This window comes from Eurosta solidaginis, chromosome 3 (assembly GCF_040869045.1).
Source record: "Eurosta solidaginis isolate ZX-2024a chromosome 3, ASM4086904v1, whole genome shotgun sequence".
Taxonomy (NCBI): Eukaryota; Metazoa; Arthropoda; class Insecta; order Diptera; family Tephritidae; genus Eurosta; species Eurosta solidaginis.
The window spans coordinates 194,998,225-195,023,400 of NC_090321.1; the positions used below are offsets into that span (position 1 = coordinate 194,998,225).

General features: G+C 36.1%; 1 protein-coding gene across 1 annotated transcript in view; it reads right to left on the reverse strand.

Annotated features, from left to right (window-relative positions):
• Oda (Ornithine decarboxylase antizyme) overlaps positions 1–21,494 on the reverse strand; it is a 91,651-nt gene extending 70,157 nt beyond the window's left edge. Inside the window, 1 exon segment of the mRNA XM_067774481.1 lies at positions 21,306–21,494. Coding sequence (XP_067630582.1) covers positions 21,306–21,331 — 26 coding nt within the window. The 5' untranslated portion in view covers positions 21,332–21,494.
• Positions 21,495–25,176: the final 3,682 nt, after the last annotated feature.

Here is a 25,176-nt window from a genome sequence, read left to right on the forward strand (position 1 = left end):
TTGAGTTGCAAAACCGCTACCAAAAAGCAAATGAGACATTGCAGGAGTTTGCTTCAGATATTGAAAGATTGGCTCATCTTGCAAATGCGGACGCACCCGTGGAATACACTGAAAGGGTAAAAATCCATAGCTTCATAAAAGGCATACGAGATGTGGAAACGAAGCGGGCTGCATATGCGAATCCAAAACTAACATTTGCTGAAACGGTATCGCATGCACTGACTCAGGAAACAGCGTCCCTTCTGTGTAAGCCAGTATTCAAAGCACGCCGTGTGGAAGTAGAAAGGCCAGAGTGGGTAGACGCAATATTGGAGGCGCTGAAAGGATCGCAAAAGCGGAGTGAAAAAGTTATCAAATGCTTCAAATGCGGGAAGCCCGGTCACATTGCACGTCATTGCGATCTTGGTCCTGGTAGTTCCAACTTGGGTGGCCGTAAACGCAAAGCTGGAGGAGATGAGCAAGAGCGTGCCAGATGTAAAAATCGAGAGCTAGCTCCAGCTATTGAATGTCCTGTGATATCTGTGTCGCAAATTGGAAGGAAATCAAGCAGTCTTACCGTCAGAGGGAATGTGGATGGCAAGGGGCGTGTACTGACTGTAGATACGGGCTCATCTCATTCCTTGATTCGATCTGATTTAGTCAACAGGAGAGTAAAACCGTTACCTGGAGCAAGGTTGCGTACGGTCACAGGGAGGATAACCAAGTACAGGGAGAAGTGATATGTGAAGTCCCAATTGGGAAGGTCATGGTTCTACACAAATTCGTTGTAGCAGAGATCATTGATGAAGTCATATTGGGAGTGGACTTCTTAGTTGACCATGACATCAGGATCGATATGCCAAGATTATGCGCTATGAGAACCAGGATGTGCCACTTAACTTCAGTTGGGAAGAAGGGTTCAGCAGTAATCGAGTGCTGGTGAAAGAGATTCGACAAAAACCAAAAGTCAAAGGCAGCAGATCGGGCAAGGGTTGATGGAACGAATGGGGCAAACAAATCAAAACCGAAGGTACCTGTGAGATAAACACTGGCATTGAAAAACCCTAACGGACGTACTAAAACGAAGGAAAGAATTTCGCAGAAAGAATGCAAGGGTGGTTTCAAGCCAGGGCACACTACTGTTGTGAAGCGTAGGAACGATACTGATTATGCAAAGCAAATCTGTCCAGCGCAAGCACTACGAAGTAGTTCATTGGCCAAACACCGACGGAAAGGTGTTCCATCCATATTTTGGTGTAGTTGGGAAGGCCGTGCAAAGTTGTGAAGAAGATCAGTGACACCATCTACCGCATACAAACCATTGGGAAACCACGAAGTAGAAGAGTGGTACATTTGGAGATGCTAGCAGCGTTTAGATCGAGAGATTTGTCTGATCGGGACGATCAGACTTAGGTGGAGGGCAGTGTTACGAATGTTAGCAACACTAAGTACTGCCATATCTAGGCCGATGCTAAGCAGTGACGTGAATTCACATCAATACACATACGCGTGCACGCGGCGGAGAATAAAGCACAAGAACATGCAGATATCTTATCTGAAATGCTCCTAAAGGTATGCAATTGTGATTGTGAATGTGTCGCTCATACATGCAAGCGCATGGGGTATGAGAAAAGCTATAAAAATTATACATCTGTAGTTGTAGCTGAGAAATTTATAACTAACTAGTAAGTTCTGGAATTAGAAAAGCCTAGAAATATGCAACGAGGAGGTCGGACAGTATAAAAAGCTATCAGTCAGTTTGGTTATTAAGCAAGCTAGTTGCAAAGTATAAGTGTTTTGTGAAGTACTCTAATAAAGGTCATTTTTCCATTGTTCAATATTGGAGTTATTCAACAGTTTAGCGATACGAACGTTAGCAGAAGATTGCAAATAAGGGCAATTGCAGTAAGTTCGTTACAATATGTATATAAAAAATTAACGTAATTTTTGTATCTTTAAATTTTGTTGGTTTTCATCTAAAAAAAAAATAGTATATTAAGCTCCTGAACATGCCAAAGAAATACCATTTTTTATTTCGCACTTAAATTAGAAGATCGGAAAAGCTTGTAAACCTTTACTAAATATTTAATATTAGATAAAGCTTGTGAACCTTTACTAAATATTTAATATTAGATAAAGCTTGTGAATGTCCATTTTTGTTTTCATATTCTATTCACAGTAGAGTTGCAAGCGTAGGCAAGGCAGTAAAGTTCCAATACTTTTGAAATACAGGTAGTGAGGATTCAACTTAATTAATTAAACATTTGAATAGATTACATAACAATTTACTTATGTACATATTAAAGTCATTAGATTGATTGTAAATGCGAACTTATAGATAATTTGAATAAATTTACAAAATTAAACACAAATTTTAAATTAAATCTTAAATCGGCGTTTTTTAAGCAGTGAATTATTTAAAGGAGTCAGAACCAGTTTGGGCAACGATTTAACTGGTTAGCCATGGTTTGGAGAATGCGAAGGTGAAGAAAAGACGTATATTGTCAAAACACGTATTGGTCCCAAGCTCGCGTCTTTCAAAAGATTTTCGTTAATATCTTTTGAAAGACCGAAAAAGGCTCGGACCGCTCCGAAACTCGGGGTGCGATCCATAGTACCTTTGCGCAAACCTTCTTTCGGCCTTGGCGGCCCTAGGTTGTTGCAAGACCGGTTTGGAGATCAAAAAATATCCGCGCAGAACACTTTTCTTCAAATTTTTTTGTGGGTACACCAAAACTACAACAACCTCATGAACGTTTTCATTTTCGTTTGCAAATGTATCTTGACAGACGCAACATTTTTAAGTTCCGTTTTCGGATTCGCGGTCCTAGAACCAAAACGCGGCTTTTGACGGTACCCGATATTTATGAATTACCCAGAAATACTCAGTCGGAAGATATTTTACTGGTACATTTTTGGACAATGGCAAAACAAAAGAAGCCCAACTGTCGAATTTTCATGCATAATTGAGTTCTATGCAGAAAAATAATGGATCGGCCTTGGTACAGTTATAAAGAGGTCAAAACACATCTTTAGACTTTTCTTGACAGTATTTTTCTTTTAGCATTGGAAGCTATTTTAAATACGGCTGTTCTCTAGATCAAAAAGAAGGCAGCAATATTTTTAAAAATATGTGCACCATTAGTGCACCATTATCTACTCTGGGTAAAATATACCTGCTGTCGCTAGGTGTGAATTACTTGGCTGCATTACCTCACGCAGCAAAATGTATTTGAGAATGAGAAAACAAATATTTGGGCCGAAATATCCAAAGAAATTGGAGCAGGATTTGTTGCAACAGGTGTTTAATTATAATCAATCAGACTTTTGCCGCTTAATGTGAATAACCAAAATATGTCATACTGTGAAGCGCCGCTCTCATTATATGTCGCGCAGCGTAATGTGCGCGTACCTTAACTGTCAAAGCGTGGTGCACTAATGAAAAATGTTACCCCGCGGGGTTGGATTTTATATAAGGTGCCACGATTTTCAAACTTTTTTTGATTTGTAGGGGTAGAGGGAGTCCTAGGAATCGCCAAAATGGAATCCGCGATTTTTTATTCCAAATTTTCGCCTGCGGCGCTTTTCTTGGCAGCGATTTAATTTAGCACCCCCCCCAATTTCGGGGCATAGTACAGGTTTACAAGTATGATATGTATGAGAAGGAAGCAATTCCTTTCCTTTTCTAACACATTGCAGTTTGACACTTCGGTCAGTGTCAAACTATTGTGGAACTCAGTGGAACCTGCGTGGAACATGCGTTTGACACTGAACGAAGTGTCAAAATTACCGGGGTTGCTGCGATGGTAAATTTTTTTAACGAATTTAGTATGAAAATGTAGTGCATCTATATGGGTCCTACATAAAATTATACAAAGGTCATGAATTGGGATATCTGAGCACGCGTAGTTATTCCAGTATTAAGAATACAAACACGGGTGCTAAGTTTTTCTACCCGTTCAAAAGTTCTCCGCGAAAAACAGTTTGAAACCGAGGTTGACTGCAATAACCCGTCCAAAAATGTGGAAAGAGAAATGAAAAGACGGGTTTTGTCCTGTTATCAATAGTCCAAAGGCGAAAAAGTATTCGAATTATTGGAAGCTAGGCAAAAACGCGTCTATTAATACCTCCCCCGACGGTTTTGGTCGTGTGTAGCAATCGTCCCTGTAATAAAGTATCACAATTTGTTAATTAAAATTGTCCAAAACATATGGATTTTAAAGAGGGATGTAATTAAGTGCTCGTTTGAAAGTAAATAAGGGTATTTCTTTGTAATTTTACGATAAAAATTTTAGGCAGTTTTCGTTAGCAGCTACTACACTTTTCTTGGACCTAAGAACTACAACAGTGCCAAATAGCATCCACAAAAACAACGAACAAGAGCAAGCATTGTATCAGGTAGGTCTCTTAAGCTAGCCCAACCTTTTCAGCCCAATCAAAAAACGAGACCGTACTAAATTGCACAACATTTATTACTAATTTAGTACCGATTAATTAAATTTATTACCCTTGTATTTTAAAAAATATCGAGGGTTGGGCTAGCTTAAGTTTAAGCCAGCCCAACCCATATGCACAATCAAAAAACGAGACCGTACTAAACTGCTCAACATTTATTACTAATTTAGTACCGGTTAATTAAATTTATTACCCTTGTATTTTAAAAAATATAGAGGGTTGGGCTAGCTTAAGTTTAAGCCAACCCAACCCATATGCACAATCAAAAAACGAGACCGTACTAAACTGCAAAACATTTATTACTAATTTAGTACTGGTTAATTAAATTTATTACCCTTGTATTTTAAAAAATATCGAGGGTTGGGCTAGCTTAAGTTTAAGCCAACCCAACCCATATGCACAATCAAAAAACGAGACCGTACTAAACTGCAAAACATTTATTACTAATTTAGTACCGGTTAATTAAATTTATTACCCTTGTATTTTAAAAAATATCGAGGGTTGGGCTAGATTAAGTTTAAGCCAGCCCAACCCATATGCACAATCAAAAAACGAGACCGTACTAAACTGCAAAACATTTATTACTAATTTAGTACCGGTTAATGAAATTTATTACTCTTTTATTTTAAAAAATATCGAGGGTTGGGCTAGCTTAAGTTTAAGCCAACCCAACCCATATGCACAATCAAAAAACGAGACCGTACTAAACTGCAAAACATTTATTACTAATTTAGTACCGGTTAATGAAATTTATTACTCTTTTATTTTAAAAAATATCGAGGGTTGGGCTAGATTAAGTTTAAGCCAGCCCAACCCATATGCACAATCAAAAAACGAAACTGTACTAAATTGCACAACATTTATTACTAATTTAGTACCGATTAATTAAATTGATTACCCTTGTATTTTAAAAAATATCGAGGGTTGGACTAGCTTAAGTTTAAGCCAGCCCAACCCATATGCACAATCAAAAAACGAGACCGTACTAAACTGCTCAATATTTATTACTAATTTAGTACCGGTTAATTAAATTTATTACCCTTGTATTTTTAAAAACGAGACCGTACTAAACTGCAAAACATTTATTACTAATTTAGTACCGGTTAATTAAATTTATTACCCTTGTATTTTAAAAAATATCGAGGGTTGGGCTAGCTTAAGTTTAAGCCAACCCAACCCATATGCACAATCAAAAACCGAGACCGTACTAAACTGCAAAACATTTATTACTAATTTAGTACCGGTTAATTAAATTTATTACCCTTGTATTTTAAAAAATATCGAGGGTTGGATTAGATTAAGTTTAAGCCTGCCCAACCCATATGCACAATCAAAAAACGAGACCGTACTAAACTGCTCAATATTTATTACTAATTTAGTACCGGTTAATTAAATTTATTACCCTTGTATTTTTAAAAACGAGACCGTACTAAACTGCAAAACATTTATTACTAATTTAGTACCGGTTAATTAAATTTATTACCCTTGTATTTTAAAAAATATCGAGGGTTGGGCTAGCTTAAGTTTAAGCCAACCCAACCCATATGCACAATCAAAAACCGAGACCGTACTAAACTGCAAAACATTTATTACTAATTTAGTACTGGTTAATTAAATTTATTATCCTTGTATTTTAAAAAATATCGAGGGTTGGGCTAGCTTAAGTTTAAGCCAACCCAACCCATATGCACAATCAAAAAACGAGACCGTACTAAACTCCAAAACATTTATTACTAATTTAGTACCGGTTAATGAAATTTATTACTCTTTTATTTTAAAAAATATCGAGGGTTGGGCTAGCTTAAGTTTAAGCCAACCCAACCCATATGCACAATCAAAAAACGAGACTGTACTAAACTGCAAAACATTTATTACTAATTTAGTACCGGTTAATTAAATTTATTACCCTTGTATTTTAAAAAATATCGAGGGTTGGGCTAGCTTAAATTTAAGCCAACCCAACCCATATGCACAATCAAAAAACGAGACCGTACTAAACTGCAAAACATTTATTAGTAATTTAGTACTGGTTAATTAAATTTATTACCCTTGTATTTTAAAAAATATCGATGCACAATCAAAAAACGATACCGTTCTAAACTGCAAAACATTTATTACTAATTTAGTACCGGTTAATTAAATTTATTATCCTTGTATTTTAAAAAATATCGAGGGTTGGGCTAGCTTAAATTTAAGCCAACCCAACCGATATGCACAATCAAAAAACGAGACCGTACTAAACTGCAAAACATTTATTACTAATTTAGTACCGGTTAATGAAATTTATTACTCTTTTATTTAAAAAAATATCGAGGGTTGGGCTAGCTTAAGTTTAAGCCAGCCCAACCGATATGCACAATCAAAAAACGAGACCGTACTAAACTGCAAAACATTTATTACTAATTTAGTACCGGTTAATTAAATTTATTACCCTTGTATTTTAAAAAATATCGAGGGTTGGGCTAGCTTAAGTTTAAGCCAACCCAACCCATATGCACAATCAAAAAACGAGACCGTACTAAACTGCAAAACATTTATTACTAATTTAGTACCGGTTAATTAAATTTATTACCCTTGTATTTTAAAAAATATCGAGGGTTGGGCTAGATTAAATTTAAGCCAGCCTAACCCATATGCACAATCAAAAAACGAGACCGTACTAAATTGCACAACATTTATTACTAATTTAGTACCGGTTAATTAAATTTATTACCTTTGTATTTTAAAAAATATCGAAGGTTGGGGATCACGTTTAATGCTAAATGCCGACCGGACAGTAATAAAGTTATAGGCAAAACTTATGTATATGATTCGATCTACCGAAAGGGGGTTTTGGTCCCTAACTCCAAATTTTGGGGATTTTTTGGAAATTATAAAAATGCACTTTTTGTATACTCGAGCAGACCTACAACTTGATGTATAGATCGCAAGAAGCATACTTAAACTTTTTTTATTTTGTCACAGTTTTATTTATAAGTTCTTTTATATCAGTAATAAAAATAATACAATGAATGGTGTTTTGTATTTGTTTTCAAAGTTTTATATCGAATTATCTTGGTGTACATTGTATATGTACATCCAATTTTTCTATAAATGAAATTTTTAGCCTTTGTTTTAATGGAATATACATATATAACATTCGTAAAAGCTAAAAAAAACTCAAATAAAATTATTTAAGTAAGTACGTTGTTCGTAATAAAAATTGTAAATGCTTCGAATATTTTTAAACGTCCGGGAGCCCTGAAATGGTGAAATTTGCGGGGCAGATAATTTCTTTTGGTTCCAACTTTTAATTTGGACACACAACAAAGTTATAATTTTTAGTTCGGACACACCTTCGTTCAGCCAGATAATTTGTGCGAGATAATTTGAGCAAGATAACTTGTTTAGTTTGGACACTACCAATGATGAATACTATTTCAAAGATAGATGGCGCTGCTTAATCATGTAGCTATTTAGTGCCAAATTATGTAAAACGCGGGGAAAGGACTCAATTTTTTTCTTCAAAATCAAAGTTCGTATTTTATCACAGTGTTCACACCCCCAGTAAATCAGAGGTTAAACATAGACACATATTTCAGTTCAATCTGAGTATAATGGGTATTGAAATTTAGTAGTACTAATTTTATGCGCGGCAATTTCAGAGTAGATAAAGTTTGACGCTTAGCAGTCCATATAAAGTTTAAGCGTAAAAGTTTATATATGTAAAAAAACACAGCTAATGATTGAAGCGAGATAAATCCAGATAGATGTCCATAGCCATCATCCCGTCGCAAGGATCCTGAGCCAGATAACTAATTTTGCATGTAAATGCAACAACAATGATTTGAGCCAGATAAATCCAGATAGAGGTCGGCTCAATTTGTGAGCCAGATAATTTGTGAGTTTCTTATCTTTTGTTTGGCAACGCTGCCTTTAATAAACCTACTTTTTTCAAAAATAGATGGCGCTGCTTGGCATTTAGCCGTGTTAAATGAGATGCAATGGCGACATCATCTGTCTAACAACTCATATGTACAAAAATATCACGACCTCTGCTTCTCAAGTCTTCCAATGATCTAAAGCATTCTCGTGAGAATTGAGCGTGACACGGTGCTAGAAAACTCACTGGATGATGGCTTATTTCGATTTGTTAGCCAGATAATTTGATTCACCTTCAAAAAACGCGAGTACTCCATAAATAGTGTAAGGAATATTCCATTAGGAGTATAGGAGGGAGTTTTCCAAAACTAATCTGTATTCATACAAAAAATGTGCTCCAATTAACATTGCGATGTCCTAGGAGAGGAGTAGGTGATCCCACTCTCGCTTTGTTTGTGAGTATTCCATAGAGTACATACGTGAGAGTACTTTCCAAAGTAATAAACCGACTTTTTCAAAAATAGATGCCGCTGCCTGTCCATTAGCCTTATTGCCGCGTCACGATGCAATTTCTCATGTTCATGAATTTTGATGCAAAGGCGAACATCGTCACAATCGCGCAAGATGTTGCGTTTGTAAACATAAAAGAACTGCAGACTTAGAATTATTTCGGCTTTTCCATTCACATAAAATTTTGTTTGAAGCATTTTTATAAACATTCATTTGTTAAAATGCAGTTTTTAATTGTAAAAAATGTTAGAAAAGTACCAAAGAGTGGGAAAAATAATTTCACTTGCCAAGTCTGGAAACACGCATAGCCAAAACCAATTTCAAAATCTTCTTATGCTTTGTTTGCAAGAAAATTTGAAAGTACGCTACTTTTTCATGTCAGATGGCGCTGGTGATACGCTATTTGTATATTTGTCAGTAAGTAATGCAATACATACCTACTCATCTGTCAGCGTACCATGCTGCATCAAAAATCTTATGTGACTGGCCTTTTATGTGTGGAATAAAACACAACAGCGGCACCTGCCTATCACAACGCATATATACAAAGATTTCAGGAACTGCTTCTGAAGAGCGTTCCCATAAGAATGGAGCGTGATGCGGTGCTAGAAAACTCATAGAATGATGGCCAATTTGTTTAGTTTGGGCACTAACCATTGATCAAACGATTTTTTCAAAGATAGGTGACGCTGCTTCGCCATGAACCTATCTAGTGCCAAATTATGTAAAACGCGAGGAAAGGACTAATTTTTGCCGTCCTCCAGTGAGTTTTACAGCTCCGGCTCACGCTCAATTCTCAAGGGAAATTAAACGTGATCCCCAACCTTCGATATTTTTTAAAATACAAAGGTAATAAATTTAATTAACCGGTACTTAATTAGTAATAAATGTTTTGCAGTTTAGTACGGTCTCGTTTTTTGATTGTGCATATGGGTTGGGTTGGCTTAAACTTAAGCTAGCCCAACCCTCGATATTTTTTAAAATAAAAGAGTAATAAATTTCATTAACCGGTACTAAATTAGTAATAAATGTTTTGCAGTTTAGTACGGTCTCGTTTTTTGATTGTGCATCGATATTTTTTAAAATACAAGGGTAATAAATTTAATTAACCGGTACTAAATTAGTAATAAATGTTTTGCAGTTTAGTACGGTCTCGTTTTTTGATTGTGCATATGGGTTGGGTTGGCTTAAACTTAAGCTAGCCCAACCCTCGATATTTTTTAAAATACAAGGGTAATAAATTTATTTAACCGGTACTAAATTAGTAATAAATGTTTTGCAGTTTAGTACGGTCTCGTTTTTTGATTGTGCATATGGGTTGGGTTGGCTTAAACTTAAGCTAGCCCAACCCTCGATATTTTTTAAAATACAAGGGTAATACATTTAATTAACCGGTACTAAATTAGTAATAAATGTTTTGCAGTTTAGTACGGTCTCGTTTTTTGATTGTGCATATGGGTTGGGTTGGCTTAAACTTAAGCTAGCCCAACCCTCGATATTTTTCAAAATACAAGGGTAATAAATTTAACTAACCGGTACTAAATTAGTAATAAATGTTTTGCAGTTTAGTACGGTCTCGTTTTTTGATTGTGCATATGGGTTGGGTTGGCTTAAACTTAAGCTAGCCCAACCCTCGATATTTTTTAAAATAAAAGAGTAATAAATTTCATTAACCGGTACTAAATTAGTAATAAATGTTTTGCAGTTTAGTACGGTCTCGTTTTTTGATTGTGCATATGGGTTGGGTTGGCTTAAACTTAAGCTAGCCCAACCCTCGATATTGTTTAAAATACAAGGGTAATAAATTTAATTAACCGGTACTAAATTAGTAATAAATGTTTTGCAGTTTAGTACGGTCTCGTTTTTTGATTGTGCATATTGGCTTAAACTTAAGCTAGCCCAACCCTCGATATTTTTTAAAATACAAGGGTAATAAATTTAATTAACCGGTACTAAATTAGTAATAAATATTTTTCAGTTTAGTACGGTCTCGTTTTTTGATTGTGCATATGGGTTGGGTTGGCTTAAACTTAAGCTAGCCCAACCCTCGATATTTTTTAAAATACAAAGGTAATAAATTTAATTAATCGGTACTAAATTAGTAATAAATGTTGTGCAATTTAGTACGGTCTCGTTTTTTGATTGTGCATATGGGTTGGGTTGGCTTAAACTTAAGCTAGCCCAACCCTCGATATTTTTTAAAATACAAGGGTAATAAATTTAATTAACCGGTACTAAATTAGTAATAAATGTTTTGCAGTTTAGTACGGTCTCGTTTTTTGATTGTGCATATGGGTTGGGCTGGCTTAAACTTAAGCTAGCCCAACCCTCGATATTTTTTAAAATACAAGGGTAATAAATTTAATTAACCGGTACTAAATTAGTAATAAATGTTTTGCAGTTTAGTACGGTCTCGTTTTTTGATTGTGCATATGGGTTGGGTTGGCTTAAACTTAAGCTAGCCCAACCCTCGATATTTTTTAAAATACAAGGGTAATCAATTTAATTAATCGGTACTAAATTAGTAATAAATGTTGTGCAATTTAGTACGGTCTCGTTTTTTGATTGTGCATATGGGTTGGGCTGGCTTAAACTTAAGCTAGCCCAACCCTCGATATTCTTTAAAATACAAGGGTAATAAATTTAATTAACCGGTACTAAATTAGTAATAAATGTTGAGCAGTTTAGTACGGTCTCGTTTTTTGATTGTGCATATGGGTTGGGCTGGCTTAAACTTAAGCTAGCCCAACCCTCGATATTCTTTAAAATACAAGGGTAATCAATTTAATTAATCGGTACTAAATTAGTAATAAATGTTGTACAATTTAGTACGGTCTCGTTTTTTGATTGTGCATATGGGTTGGGCTGGCTTAAACTTAAGCTAGCCCAACCCTCGATATTTTTTAAAATACAAGGGTAATAAATTTAATTAATCGGTACTAAATTAGTAATAAATGTTTTGCAGTTTAGTACGGTCTCGTTTTTTGATTGTGCATATGGGTTGGGCTGGCTTAAACTTAAGCTAGCCCAACCCTCGATATTCTTTAAAATACAAGGGTAATCAATTTAATTAATCGGTACTAAATTAGTAATAAATGTTGTACAATTTAGTACGGTCTCGTTTTTTGATTGTGCATATGGGTTGGGCTGGCTTAAACTTAAGCTAGCCCAACCCTCGATATTTTTTAAAATACAAGGGTAATAAATTTAATTAATCGGTACTAAATTAGTAATAAATGTTGTGCAATTTAGTACGGTCTCGTTTTTTGATTGGGCTGAAAAGGTTGGGCTAGCTTAAGAGACCTGTATCAGGTGAGCGTGGCTGTGTATGTGCGTGTTGCTACCTATCCTACTTGTAGACCTGTACTATGTTTCGGGGTTTAACTTGGTATCATATGAAAGAGAGAGTTCTCCCGATCACAAATATACATATTTTAAAGTGCGCAAACTTATAATTTAAAAGTTATTTGTTGTTAAAGTTTGCAAATTTCTATACAACTTTTATATGTGTTTACGTATATATATTTTATGACATTACCAATCTGTGCTGCCACATCTAAAAACGGAACAAGTTGCAGAATCGAAAAATAACTCATAAAAATAGCTTTCATCAGATGTATATATATCTTTAACTTTTCTAGTCTTTATTTACCAAAAATTTGAAAAAGCTCTTTTTTGCATTCGTGAACGAGCTGATATTACCTTAGAACTCTTATGTTTATTGTTATGTTAGCCGATCCAACACCGGCTGCGCCATGCACAGTAATTCTGCGCAGAACACCTTTCTGCGTAGGCGGCCTTCGGCCGCGCTTATAACAAATAACTCATGGCGGTAGCCACGGTTATACCACACACCCGGACTTGGCATGGCGTAGCCCAGGGTTATTTTTTATAAGCGCGGCCAAAGGCCGCCTACGCGGAAAGGTTTTTCAACTTTTCAAAATGAGTAGTAAAAATATATATTTTCCTTTTTCTTTATAAACTGAAAGGTGGTAAGGTAATATTTATATTTGTTTTTTTTTTGTTTATGTGGCAGCACAGCTTTGTAATGTCATCAATAAAATATATATATCATAGTGTGTACAAGCACAAGTGTGTTGACTTCTTTCTGAAGCGGGAGTCATTGGTGCCGTATGTCGTATCGCTGTAGTCGTATCCCTAACGTAATCAGCTGTTTATCGTTACGATGGTAAACCAAAAACCAATTGGTTGGCTCCTGTTCCACAGCATTTTAATTTTTTTCATGGCGAAAATTGTTCAGTTATTGAATTTCATTAAAAATTTAATTTATTATACAAGGTTACTTCTCTAAGTGTGAAAAGCATAGAAAACGTAGAGTTTTTTAAATTATTGTGAAAAACTTTTTAAACTCAACAACAAAGTATATCGGTAAAATATTTTATAGGATTTCTGAATTTCTGTACCCAAGTTCATTATATTTGTTTAATAAAAGAGTTTGGTAACAGCATTTTTAAACGAAAAAACAACAATGTTATTGCATAAAAATGTATCTAATAGTTAAACTTTCATTCACTCATATTTTTGGCCACTTCTTTGGTTTGCTTCCACTGACAGCACCGTTTTATTAGCGGGAGACTTTCACAGCGACAGAAATTAAGGCGGATTTACATAGACGATTTGGTTGTGTTGCATCGATCTGAAGCCTTGGCAGGCCCATAATATAAAAATGAGACTCCTTGCCATTTTCTTCGCTTTGAAGCGATGAGAGTTGTAAATCCTCCTTTGAGAATCTCTCAACTTTTTGAGTCCTTTAACATTCAACAAACTTTGCTTGGCAAAATATAGGAGCTGCCATAAATTTAACTCATCTGTCGGCGAAGCATCAAAATATTTACATAAACGTTTTGGTTGCGTGCCTACGCTTTGACGACGCCATACGAAAAACAATCAAACGCCTTGCGTTATCTTTGCTTTGAAGCGACCAAAGCTTTTATATAATTTTGCTTTATACATTTGTGTAAACAGCCATAAAAGTGAAAATTTTCACGCTTTATATTTTGTTAAGTTTCTCTAGACCTTTTTGACTCCAATTTAAATAAATTTTGCTTTTGGTATCTTCTATTATTTATATTTCCGCGGAAATATATGCAACTATTTCATCTGTTAAAACTACAAAGTTTTAGTAAACTATCAAATGCAACTCAGCTTAAAGTACTCTTAGGTACCAAAAATGCAACTCTAGACCTGAGATTTGCATCAGGTGAGCGAGGCTGTTTGTAATTTTGACATTTATCGCTTAGTTGACACACTGGTACTGTACACAATGATATATGTATATATATAAATGTGCATGTTGCTACAAAAGCGCGATTGATTTAATAAAAACATTTATAATAAGTAAAAACAATGTGAAATATACAAAAATGCAATTTAAGTTTATCGTTGCCAATTTATATAGATATGTATGTGGATTAAGGTTTTGAAATATGTGTAAATTGTAATTTAAAGTGCTATAGAAATTTGCTAAATTTGCAAACTTTAACAACAAATAACTTTTAAATTAGAAGTTTGCGCACTTTAAAATATATATATTTGTGATCGGGACAACTCCCTCTTTCATTTGATACCAAGTTTTACCCCGAGCTCGGGGGGTGCTATTCTAAAATTTTCCCTTTTCTTTTCTAAACTTGAAATTTGTGAGATTTGCCCACTTCATGTCCAAAAAATAGAAAATTTGGAATAAGAAATCGCGCGAATTTTTATTCCAAATTTTCGTCTGCGGCGCTTTTCTTTTTAAAGTTAACTTTGTGAGGTTTCCCTATTTTATGTCAAAAAAAATGCGACATTTTCTTTAATAAGCTTTAAATTCCAGATGTTTTCGACTTCAAGTAAAAAAAAAATTTAAAGCTAACAAAATCATTATGGTAAACGGAATGAAATGCATAAGCATGAGACCAGGGATGCACCTTAACGTTAAGCTAATCGTTTATCAAAAAATTTCCACCGTTTCCGTTGAAACACTTCGAAATATTATCGATAAAGAAATTATCAAGATAAATTGTATCTCGTTTTTAACCGAAACGAAAAGCTTTCGTTAACGTTAAAAACGTTAACAAAAACGTGATACTTTATGTTTGAATCAGGGATGCACCTTAACGATAAGCTAATCGTTTATCAAAAAATTTCCACCGTTTCCGTTGAAACACTTCGAAATATTATCGATAAAGAAATTATCAAGATAAATTGTATCTCGTTTTTAACCGAAACGAAAAGCTTTCGTTAACGTTAAAAACGTTAACGAAAACGTGATACTTTATGTTTGAATTGTGCTGGCAATGCTATAGCCATGGTGAAGCCGTAAGGTGGCAACAACGAGCGCACATACACACACAAACTCTATGTAATTTGTTTGTGTAATTCGTTGGTGGTAATGTCAAAAATACTCTGAGAAATGTTCGTACTGTCAAAATTCATGAGAAAAGTTGCAATCAGCTTGGATAATGCTTTCACCTTTAATGACTCCGCCATCAATCAGCTTTGCCAGCATAGTTTGAAATTAATAATGAACATAAACGATTTGATTCCGTTTTGATATGGCAGAAAACGAAACGAAATCATTTCGTTAATTTGACGTTTTTAACGTTAATAAACGAAACGAAATGACTTTGTTTCGTTTATTAACGTTAATTATCGTAACGAAATGATATCGGTTCGTTGGTTAAGCATGCCTGCATGAGACCCGATACTTATGACAGGATTTTGTGCCTTTGACAGAGACATTGAGGAAGATTTGCATATATGCTTTGGTTACTTCAAAGCGAAGTTTTATTGCTTTTTTATGGCGGTGTCAAGGCGAAGCAGCGCAGAAAAAGCACTTATGTCAGTCTGTGTTAAGATTACAACAGAACGGCTTGCAGTTTTATTCGCTTTGATCCGCAAAATTGTGCTATAACAGAGTAACTTTTCGTTACATGTTAAAGTCTAAGCATTGCCAAAGTTGAAGTCGCAAGCGAAGCCAATGACATGTCCGATTTGACAAAAATAGTTATATTGTACACATCTGGCATTATCAAACACTCGTTGATAGTAAGAAACTCGCCAACAATGTAAAGGCGGTGACACAATGACATTTTTCATATAGATGCATTTAACACAAGCTTATACATTCCAATAACATCGCCACAATCAACCAAAATGTTGCGTTTGTAAATATGAAGGAACGTCAGACGCCTCTCCCTATACAACAAAAATACTTCCTAACATATTTTGTGTCGTAGTCGATTGTTATATTGCAGTTTTTAATTGTGAAAAATCTTAAAAATTTACCAACCAGTGGGAAAAATGATTTCACTTGCAAAGTATGCCAACACCCTTAGCCAAAGCAAATGTCAAATTCTTCTTCTTATGATTTGCTTGGAACAAAATTGAGGAGTTGGCTACTTTTAAATATCAGATGGCGCCAGTGTCGCTCATTCTACCATTCTCCATAAAATTACGTGCAATCTACTCATAATGCATAAGCATGTGTTAAACTCATCTATATGAAAAACTGCTTATGTGTCGGAGCTGTAAGAAATACGCATGTATCGTTCATATGTTTTCGTTTGTTTAATGCGAAAAATATCGACAATCGTACCCACCGGTTTTTCGCGAACAACTTTAAAAACCTTAACAAGTAAGGAAGGTTAAGTTCGGGTGTAACCGAACATTACATACTCAGTTGAGAGCTATGGTCCCCCCAGCGGGTTAGGGGATCAGAATATATCCGCGGTAGGTATGCCTGTCGTAAGAGGCGACTAAAATACCAGATTCAAGGGGCTGTGTAGCGCAACCCTTCAGGTTGCCAGCGCAATATATAGCTTCTCCAAACCCAATTGTCAACCTCACCTATCCGCGGCGAATCCTGTTTCACTAACAGACGAGGCTCTGGCGACCCCAAGCTCCTCATGGAACTTGGGGGTAGGGAGGGAGGGAATGGCCTGAAGGTTTAATGTGGCCACATAAATCGTTCCCGAGATGGTCGGGCTAGTACCTTAATGGTGCTATGGTACCGGACAAAGGACCATCACATCGATGACACTCCCCAAAGCCTTCGGGGAGCAACTTTATCGCTACAACAACAACAACAAGCTATGGTGACAACATAAGAGAAAATAACCATGTAGGAAAATGAACCGAGGGAAACCGTGGAATGTGTTTGTATGACATGTGTATCAAATTAAAGGCATTAAAGAGTATTTTATGAGGGAGTGAGCCATAGTTCTATAGGTGGACGCTATTTAGGGACATAGCCATAAAGGTGGATCAGGGTTGATTCTAGAATGCGTTTGTACGATATGGGTATCAAATTAAAGGTGTTGATGAGTATTTTAAAAGGGAGTAATCCTTAGTTCCATAGGTGGACGCCGTTTCGAGATATCGCCACAAAGGTGGAACAGGGGTGACCCTAGAATTTGTTTGTACAATATGGGCATCAAACGAATGGTGTTAATGAGTATTTTAAAAGGGAGTGGGCCTTAGTTCTATAGGTGGATGCCGTTTCGAAATATCGCCATAAAGGTGGAACAGGGTTGACTCTAGAATGTGTTTGTGCGATATGGGTATCAAATTAAAGGTATTAATGAGGGTTTTAAAAGGGAGTGGTGGTTGTTGTATAGGTGGCCGCCTTTTCGAGATATCGCCATAAAGGTGGACCAGGGGTGACTCTAGAATGCGTTTGTACGATATGGGTATCAAATGAAAGGTGTTAATGAGTATTTTAAAAGGGAGTAATCCTTAGTTCCATAGGTGGACGCCGTTTCGAGATATCGCCATAAAGGTGGACCAGGGGTGACCCTAGAATTTGTTTGTTCAATATGGGTATCAAAAGAAAAGTGTTAATAAGTATTTTAAAAGGGAGTAATCCTTAGTCCCATAGGTGGACGCCGTTTCGAGATATCACCATAAAGGTGGACCAGGGGTGACTCTAGAATTTGTTTGTACAATATGGGCATCAAACGAAAGGTGCTATTGAGTATTTTAAAAGGGAGTGGGCCTTAGTTCTATAGGTGGACGCAGTTTTGAAATATCGCCATAAAGGTGGACCAGGGGTGACTCTAGAATGTGTTTGTATGATATGGGTATCAAATTAAAGGTATTAATGAGGGTTTTAAAAGGGAGTGGTGGTTGTTGTATAGGTGGTCGCATTTTCGAAATATCGCCATAAACGTGTACCAGGGGTGACTCTAGAATTTGTTTGTACAATATGGGTATCAAAAGAAAGGTGTTAATGAGTATTTTAAAAGGGAGTGGGCCTTCGAGATATCGCAATAAAGGTGGACCAGGGGTGACTTTAGAATATGTTTGTACGATATGGGTATCAAATGAAAGGTGCTAATGAGTATTTTAAAAGGGAGTGGGCTTTAGTTCTATAGGTGGACGCCGTTTCGAAATATCGCCATAAAGGTGGACCAGGGGTGACTCAAGAATGTGTTTGCACGATATGGGTATCAAATTAAAGGTATTAATGAGGGTTTTAAAAGGGAGTGGTGGTTGTTGTTTAGGTGGTCGCATTTTCGAAATATCACCATAAAGGTGGACCAGGGGTGACTCTAGAATTTGTTTGTACAATATGGGTATCAAAAGAAAGGTGTTAATGAGTATTTTAAAAGGGAGTAATCCTTAGTTCCATAGGTGGACGCCGTTTCGAGATATCGCCATAAAGGTGGGCCAGGGGTGACTCTAGAATTCGTTTGTGCAATATGGGTATCAAACGAAAGGAGTTAATGACTATTTTAAATGGGAGTGGACCTTAGTTCTATAGGTGGACGCCTTTTCGAGATATCGCCATAAAGGTGGACCAGGGGTGACTCTAGAATGAGTTTTTAAAAGGGAGTGGTGGTAGTTGTATATGTGAAGGCGTTTTCCAGATATCGACCAAAATGTGGACCAGGGTGACCCAGAACATCATCTGTTGGATACCGCTAATTTATTTATATATGTAATACCTGCCAAGATTTTAAGGGTTTTTTATTTCGCCCTGCAGAACTTTTTCATTTTCTTCTACTTAATATGGTAGGTGTCACAACCATTTTATAAAGTTTTTTCTAAAGTTATATTTCGCTTCAATAAAACAATCCAATTACCTTACCATGTTTCATCCCTTTTTTCGTATTTGGTATAGAATTATGGCATTTTTTTAATTTTTCGTAATTTTCGATATCGAAAAAGTGGGCGTGATCATAGTCGGATTTCGTTCATTTTTCATACCAAGATAAAGTGAGTTCAAGTAAGCACGTGAACTAAGTTCATTAAAGATATGTCGATTTTTGCTCAAGTTATCGTGTTAACGGCCGAGCGGAAGGACAGACGGTCGACTGTGTATAAAAGCTGGGCGTGGCTTCAACCGATTTCGAACATTTTCACAGAAAACAGTTATCGTCATAGAATCCATGCCCCTACCAAATTTCACAAGGATTGGTAAATTTTTGTGCAACTTATGGCATTAAAAGTATTCTAAACGAATTAAATGAAAAAGGTCGGAGCCACGCCCATTTTGAAATTTTCTTTTATTTTTGTATTTTGTTGCACTATATTATTACTGGAGTTGAATGTTGACATAATTTACTTATATACTGTAAAGATATTAAATTTTTTGTTAAAATTTTACTTAAAAAATTTTTTTTTTTAAAAGTGGGCGTGGTCCTTCTCCGATTTTGCTAATTTTAATCAAGCGTACATATAGTAATAGGAGTAACGTTCCTGCCAAATTTCATCATGATATCTTCAACGACTTCCAAATTACAGCTTGCCAAAGTTTTAAATTACCTTCTTTTAAAAGTGGGCGGTGCCACGCCCATTGTCCAAAATTTTACTAATTTTCTATTCTGCGTCATAAGTTCAACTCATTTACTAAGTTTCGTCGCTTTATCTCTCTTTTGTAATGAATTATCGCAATTTTTCGGTTTTTCGAAATTTTCGATATCGAAAAAGTGGGCGTGGTTATAGTCCGATATTGTTCATTTTAAATAGCGATCTGAGATGAGTGCTCAGGAACCTACATACCAAATTTGATCAAGATACCTCAAAATTTACTCAAGTTATCGTGTTAACGGACGGACGGACGGACATGGCTCAAATTTTTTTTCGATCCTGATTATTTTGATATATGGAAGTCTATATCTATCTCAATTCCTTTATATATGTACAACCAACCGTTATCCAATCAAACTTAATATACTCTGTGAGCTCTGCTCAACTGAGTATAATAAAAAAATATATTATGGCGGAACGATACAAGGTGGCAGCACGGGACAGCTGATTATTAACTTTTTTTATTTGATTTGATGTATAAATAAATTCATGCGCAGTACGATTTTGACATTTGTCCATCGAATTTACAAAAACAAAGTACATGGAACTTTTATGTTTGTAGATATGTCACCATGCTGCCACCTTGTATTATTCCGCCATGAAATATAGTTTTTGCTAATGGATTCTGAATCTTGACGAAAATACGTGTCTTTGGGTACCACTTTCGACAAGTTTGACGCGAATTTCAGGTGCAAAACTTAAGTTGTAATATTATCAAATTTCGGAAATTAAAAGCTTTTTTCTAAAAACTAAGAGTTTCCTCGAGTTGCGGATATTTTTGTGTTTTTCAGGACCCCCTCAACCACTCAAGCAAAAAAAAAAAAAAAAGAAGTTGGAAAATCGTGCACCTTATTCAAAATATTCCCCTTTTTCGCAATTGAAAATTGTATGTGAATGGGCAAGGCGAAATAAACTTTAATTGCCAAGTCTGAAGTTCTTCATATTTATAAACGAAACATCTTGGTTGATTGCGGCGATGTTACTAGAATGAATTGTTCCGCGGCCTTTAGGTTACCTGCCAGCATTCCCATTGTATTCGGGTGCCTTTTACTCTTGCAACACCATTTCCGACTGGGTACTTAGATGGTGGGGATGTGTATGTAAGTATGCCATGTGTTAACCAAATGAAATGGTGGTTCCACGAGTAGGTAATAAAACATTTGAGCCAACAAAAACAAAACGAAAGCAACGACACATAATGGCTGCACTATTCCGAGGTAAAGAAATAAAATTTGAACAAAACAACGCCTAAAAAAACGAAGTATTTCAAATGTGTGAATTGTTTTATTTTCTTTACTTACGGACGACCTCCAAGTTTAATGCAAGCAAAATGATAATGGAAACACCTCGTGCTTTCGTTTAAAGAAGGGCGAAGAGTATATTTTTCGATGAATTTGCAATTTACTTAGAAAGAGCCAATAAACGTACAATTTATAACGAGTAATGATTAAACCAATACATTCAAACATTTTATACCATAAAATATTCACTTAACAAAACAAACACACCACATATCGATCGAACCATTACAGATTTTTCTCCATCTAGAATGGGAACGAAATTAAGATCCAATCACCATTATTATAATTAATTAACTACCACTAAACCTGCTCAATTTTCTATTGCACTAAATAATTGGGAATTTTCTTGTTGGGCTCATGTGATCACTGCCACTTTTATTTACTTACAGTTTATTATTCATGTTAGATGGCATTTTCACACGTAATGGTTGTAACTTATAAACACTTGAATTAAATAAAATTGTGGGATAAAAAGTTTTTGTCTAATGAACTTGCTTATTGAGAAGAACACACAAAGTGCCTTAGCATTAAACCTTTCTTTAGAAATGTCAAAAAAACACTGTCTAATCGGACATCGCAATTTACCGTTTTATGTACTTATCCGCATGGCGGAACGACACAAGGTGGCAGCATGGAGACATGCCTACAAACATAAATAAAAATTCCATGTACTTTGTTTTTGTAAATTCGATGGACAAACGTCAAAATCGTACTGCATCGGAAGTTGATGTTTCATATCAAACAAAAACAGTTTATAATCAGCTGACCCATGCTGCCACCTTGTATCGTTCCGCCATGTTTAGCACCATATCCATCTAACCATTCACCATATCAATCTTTTTAGGAGAAATGTGCAGAAGAATTGACAGCTTAGATGTTCGTTCCCGCACCATTGTGGATAAGTACAACATAGTGTACAAGTACAAGTGTGTTGACTTATCTGTCAAGCATTCTGACAGGCACTCGCTGGATTCGGAATGACAGCGAATTCAAAATGGATACCATTACCGAATGCTCCGAATGATTGAAAAATTGAAAAAGTCGAGACGATTGGTAGACAAAAATGTTGTCGTTGAGACCAAAAATGCGACTCTAGACCTGAGATTTCCATCAGGTGAGCGAGGCTGTTTGTAGTTTTGACGTTTATCGCTTAGTGAACACACTTGGTATAGGTACACTATGAAGTACAAGTGTGTTGACTTCTTTCTGACCATTGTTGATAGGTACACAATGCCCCGCACTTTTCGGCATAATGCTTGAAACACAATAGTTACGTTCCATTGAGACTTGAGCGAGATACGGATAGAAATTTAACATGCAAATGCAACAACAACGTTGTGTTCCTGATATTTATCTGGTTCAATTTCTGATCCGTATAGCAGTTCTGTTCGTTTCGTTTTCTGTAGTAGATTTTTTGACAGCTAACAACTTTCGAGTTGGTAGCACTCATGGCTCAACTATATGGTTGGCTCATCTCTACAGCAATAACATACCTTTGCTCACATTGCCATAATTAGCGTGTTGGTGTTAGACGAATGGAATGGAATGAAAACTTAAAACTTAGCAGCATTTGTAAGTAGTAAGAAAATGTTGTAAATTCGTTGGTTTCTTTTTAAGTTTGTCATCTCCTTCTGACAATCCCTACTCCAGTGAAATGAAAAAAATAAAATCAGCTGGTGAGATGAGCCAACCATATAATTGAGCCATAGTAGCACTGAACTAAATACGTGTACATTTATGTATACATAAAAGATCTCGCTATACACACTGAAAGAGTAAACAACTTGAAGATGATGTAAGGAAAATAAATAGTTTGCTTACGTGCGAAACTATTTAAATGTTAATAATTCTATCAGTATCTTACAATTTTGTGTACGTTTCTTCTTATTTTCTACAAAACAGATGTTTTATATTAGTGCTGCCAGCTCTCATAAAGTTGATCCAGATCGTTCCAATGAGATTTGAGCCAGAGCCAGAGCTCGATAAACCAATGGAACGGCCCTAATACATTGCTAGACGATATACGTCTCGCGTCGGGCCATTGTACAGGTCTACAAGTAGGATATGTAGCAGCACGCACATACACAGCCACGCTCACCTGATAAAATGCTTGTTCTTGTTAGTTTTTTTTGTGGATGTTATTTGGCACTGTTGTACTTCTTAGGACCAAACAAAGTTTAGTAGCTGCTATCGAAAACTGCTTAAAATTTTTTTTTCTTATATTACAAAGAAATATACTTATTTACTTTCAAACGAGCACTTAATTACATCTCTATTTAATAACCATATATTTTGGACAATTTTAATTAACGAATTGTGATACTTTTTTACGGGGACGATTGCTAAAACACGACCAAAACCGTCGGGGGAGGTATTAATAGACGCGTTTTTGCCTCGCTTCCAATAATTCGAATACTTTTTCTCTTCGGACTATTGACAACAAGACAAAACGCGTCTATTCATTTTTCTTTCCGTTTTTTTGGACGGGTTATTGCAGTCGACCTCGGTTTCAAACTGTTTTTCGCGGAGAACTTTTGAACGGGTAGAAAAACTTAACTCCCGTGTTTGTATTCTTAATACTGAAATAACTACGCGTCCTCAGATACCCCAATTGAAGACTTTTTTATAATTTTCTGAAGGACCCACATGGGTGCACTTAAAATTTCCTACTAAATTCGTTAAAAGAAATTTACCATCACAGCAACCCATATCTGATATTCCGATCCCTTTTTTGCTTCCCTGTGTCGCTTTCGACGAAGCAACCCCGGTAATTTTGACACTTCGTTCAGTGTCAAAACTCATGTTCCACGCAGGTTCCACTGGGTTCCACGCTAGTTTGACACTGACCGAAGTGTCAAACTGCCGTGTGTTAGAAAGGGAAAGAAATTGTTTCCCTCTCATACATATCATACTTGTAAACCTGTACAATGCGTCGGGCGAAGACATTTTTCAAATTACGCCCAGACATTTCGTCTACTTAAAACACAATGCCGTGCTAAATTGACGCTGTTTATTCAGAGTGGCCATTATTTAGAAATAAAGATGAAAACAATTACAACTTTTTTACTTCTTTACTTTAGCACTTGACTGCTAAAATACGCCCAAAATGTTAAGAGCTGTGTTAATCCGGAGGGCGAACATTAATTCCATAAGCTTGCATGAGTTTAAATATTTGACATCGCACGTACCCAGTTAGTTGAAAACATTGATTGAAAAAACGAAAATTTAGCAAATGTTTGTGCTAATTACCTCTTTTTAATAATATTAATCAGAAGTTGGCGGTTTATTAATAATGATACCGAAACACGTCTTTCGATATCCCTCCCAATTTTTTTGAACGTATTTTGGTAATAAAATTAAGAGTTATATGTAGAATAATAATATTTGTTTTTGTATATTATGTTTTCTTTTTTTATACTTAAAAAAATTGAACAGCAGCAACCCTTGGGATGTTTGTCGACATCGCCCGGCGGCGACGATAGAAATAAATCTATCCTCGCAAAATAACGTCGCGTAAATTTCGCTTTCATTGTGTTTATTTCATGTAATTACAGTGATTTTATTTTTGACTAGGCGAAGTTCGTCGCGTTTATTTCGCGTCGTCAAGGCATTGTGTTTCAAGCATAAAACGAGTGACACTGTTAAGTCGGTTTTACATAGAACGCTTTGCCTAGAGCTTCATCCTACAGGCGGATTTTCATAAACGCTTGGGTCGCTTCCAAGCGACAAGGTCTATCATTATAGCTGGAGACATTGGTGCTTTATCGGTAACCGTATCGGTAACCTTTTAACAGCTGATTCGACCAACCTTATGAGAATCAATGCAATCGATTATTGGTGACGCTAAGGTCGTAACCGTATCGTAGCCAACCAATTGGGTTTTGGTTTACCATCGTAACGATAAACAGCTGATTACGTTAGGGATACGGATACAGCGAAACGACATACGGCACCAATGACTCCGGCTTATTACCTTATGGAGCTTTGAAGCTGTCAAAGCGAAGCAACGCGGCCAAAGCGTTTATGTAAATCACCCTTAAGTTAACAATAGACGTGTCTTTTTAGCACGCGAATACGATTACGCTTGTGCGTAAAAAAATGCTTATCCTCGCTTAGGAGACCCATCTAGCGGCAGTGGTTAAATAACTATCGAAAAGCGGAGACACCGCCCTCTGATGGCCATAGTGTGTAACATATAGATGAATAAAGCTGTAGTCATTGGTGCCGTTTGTCGTATCGCTGTAGTCGTATCCCTAAC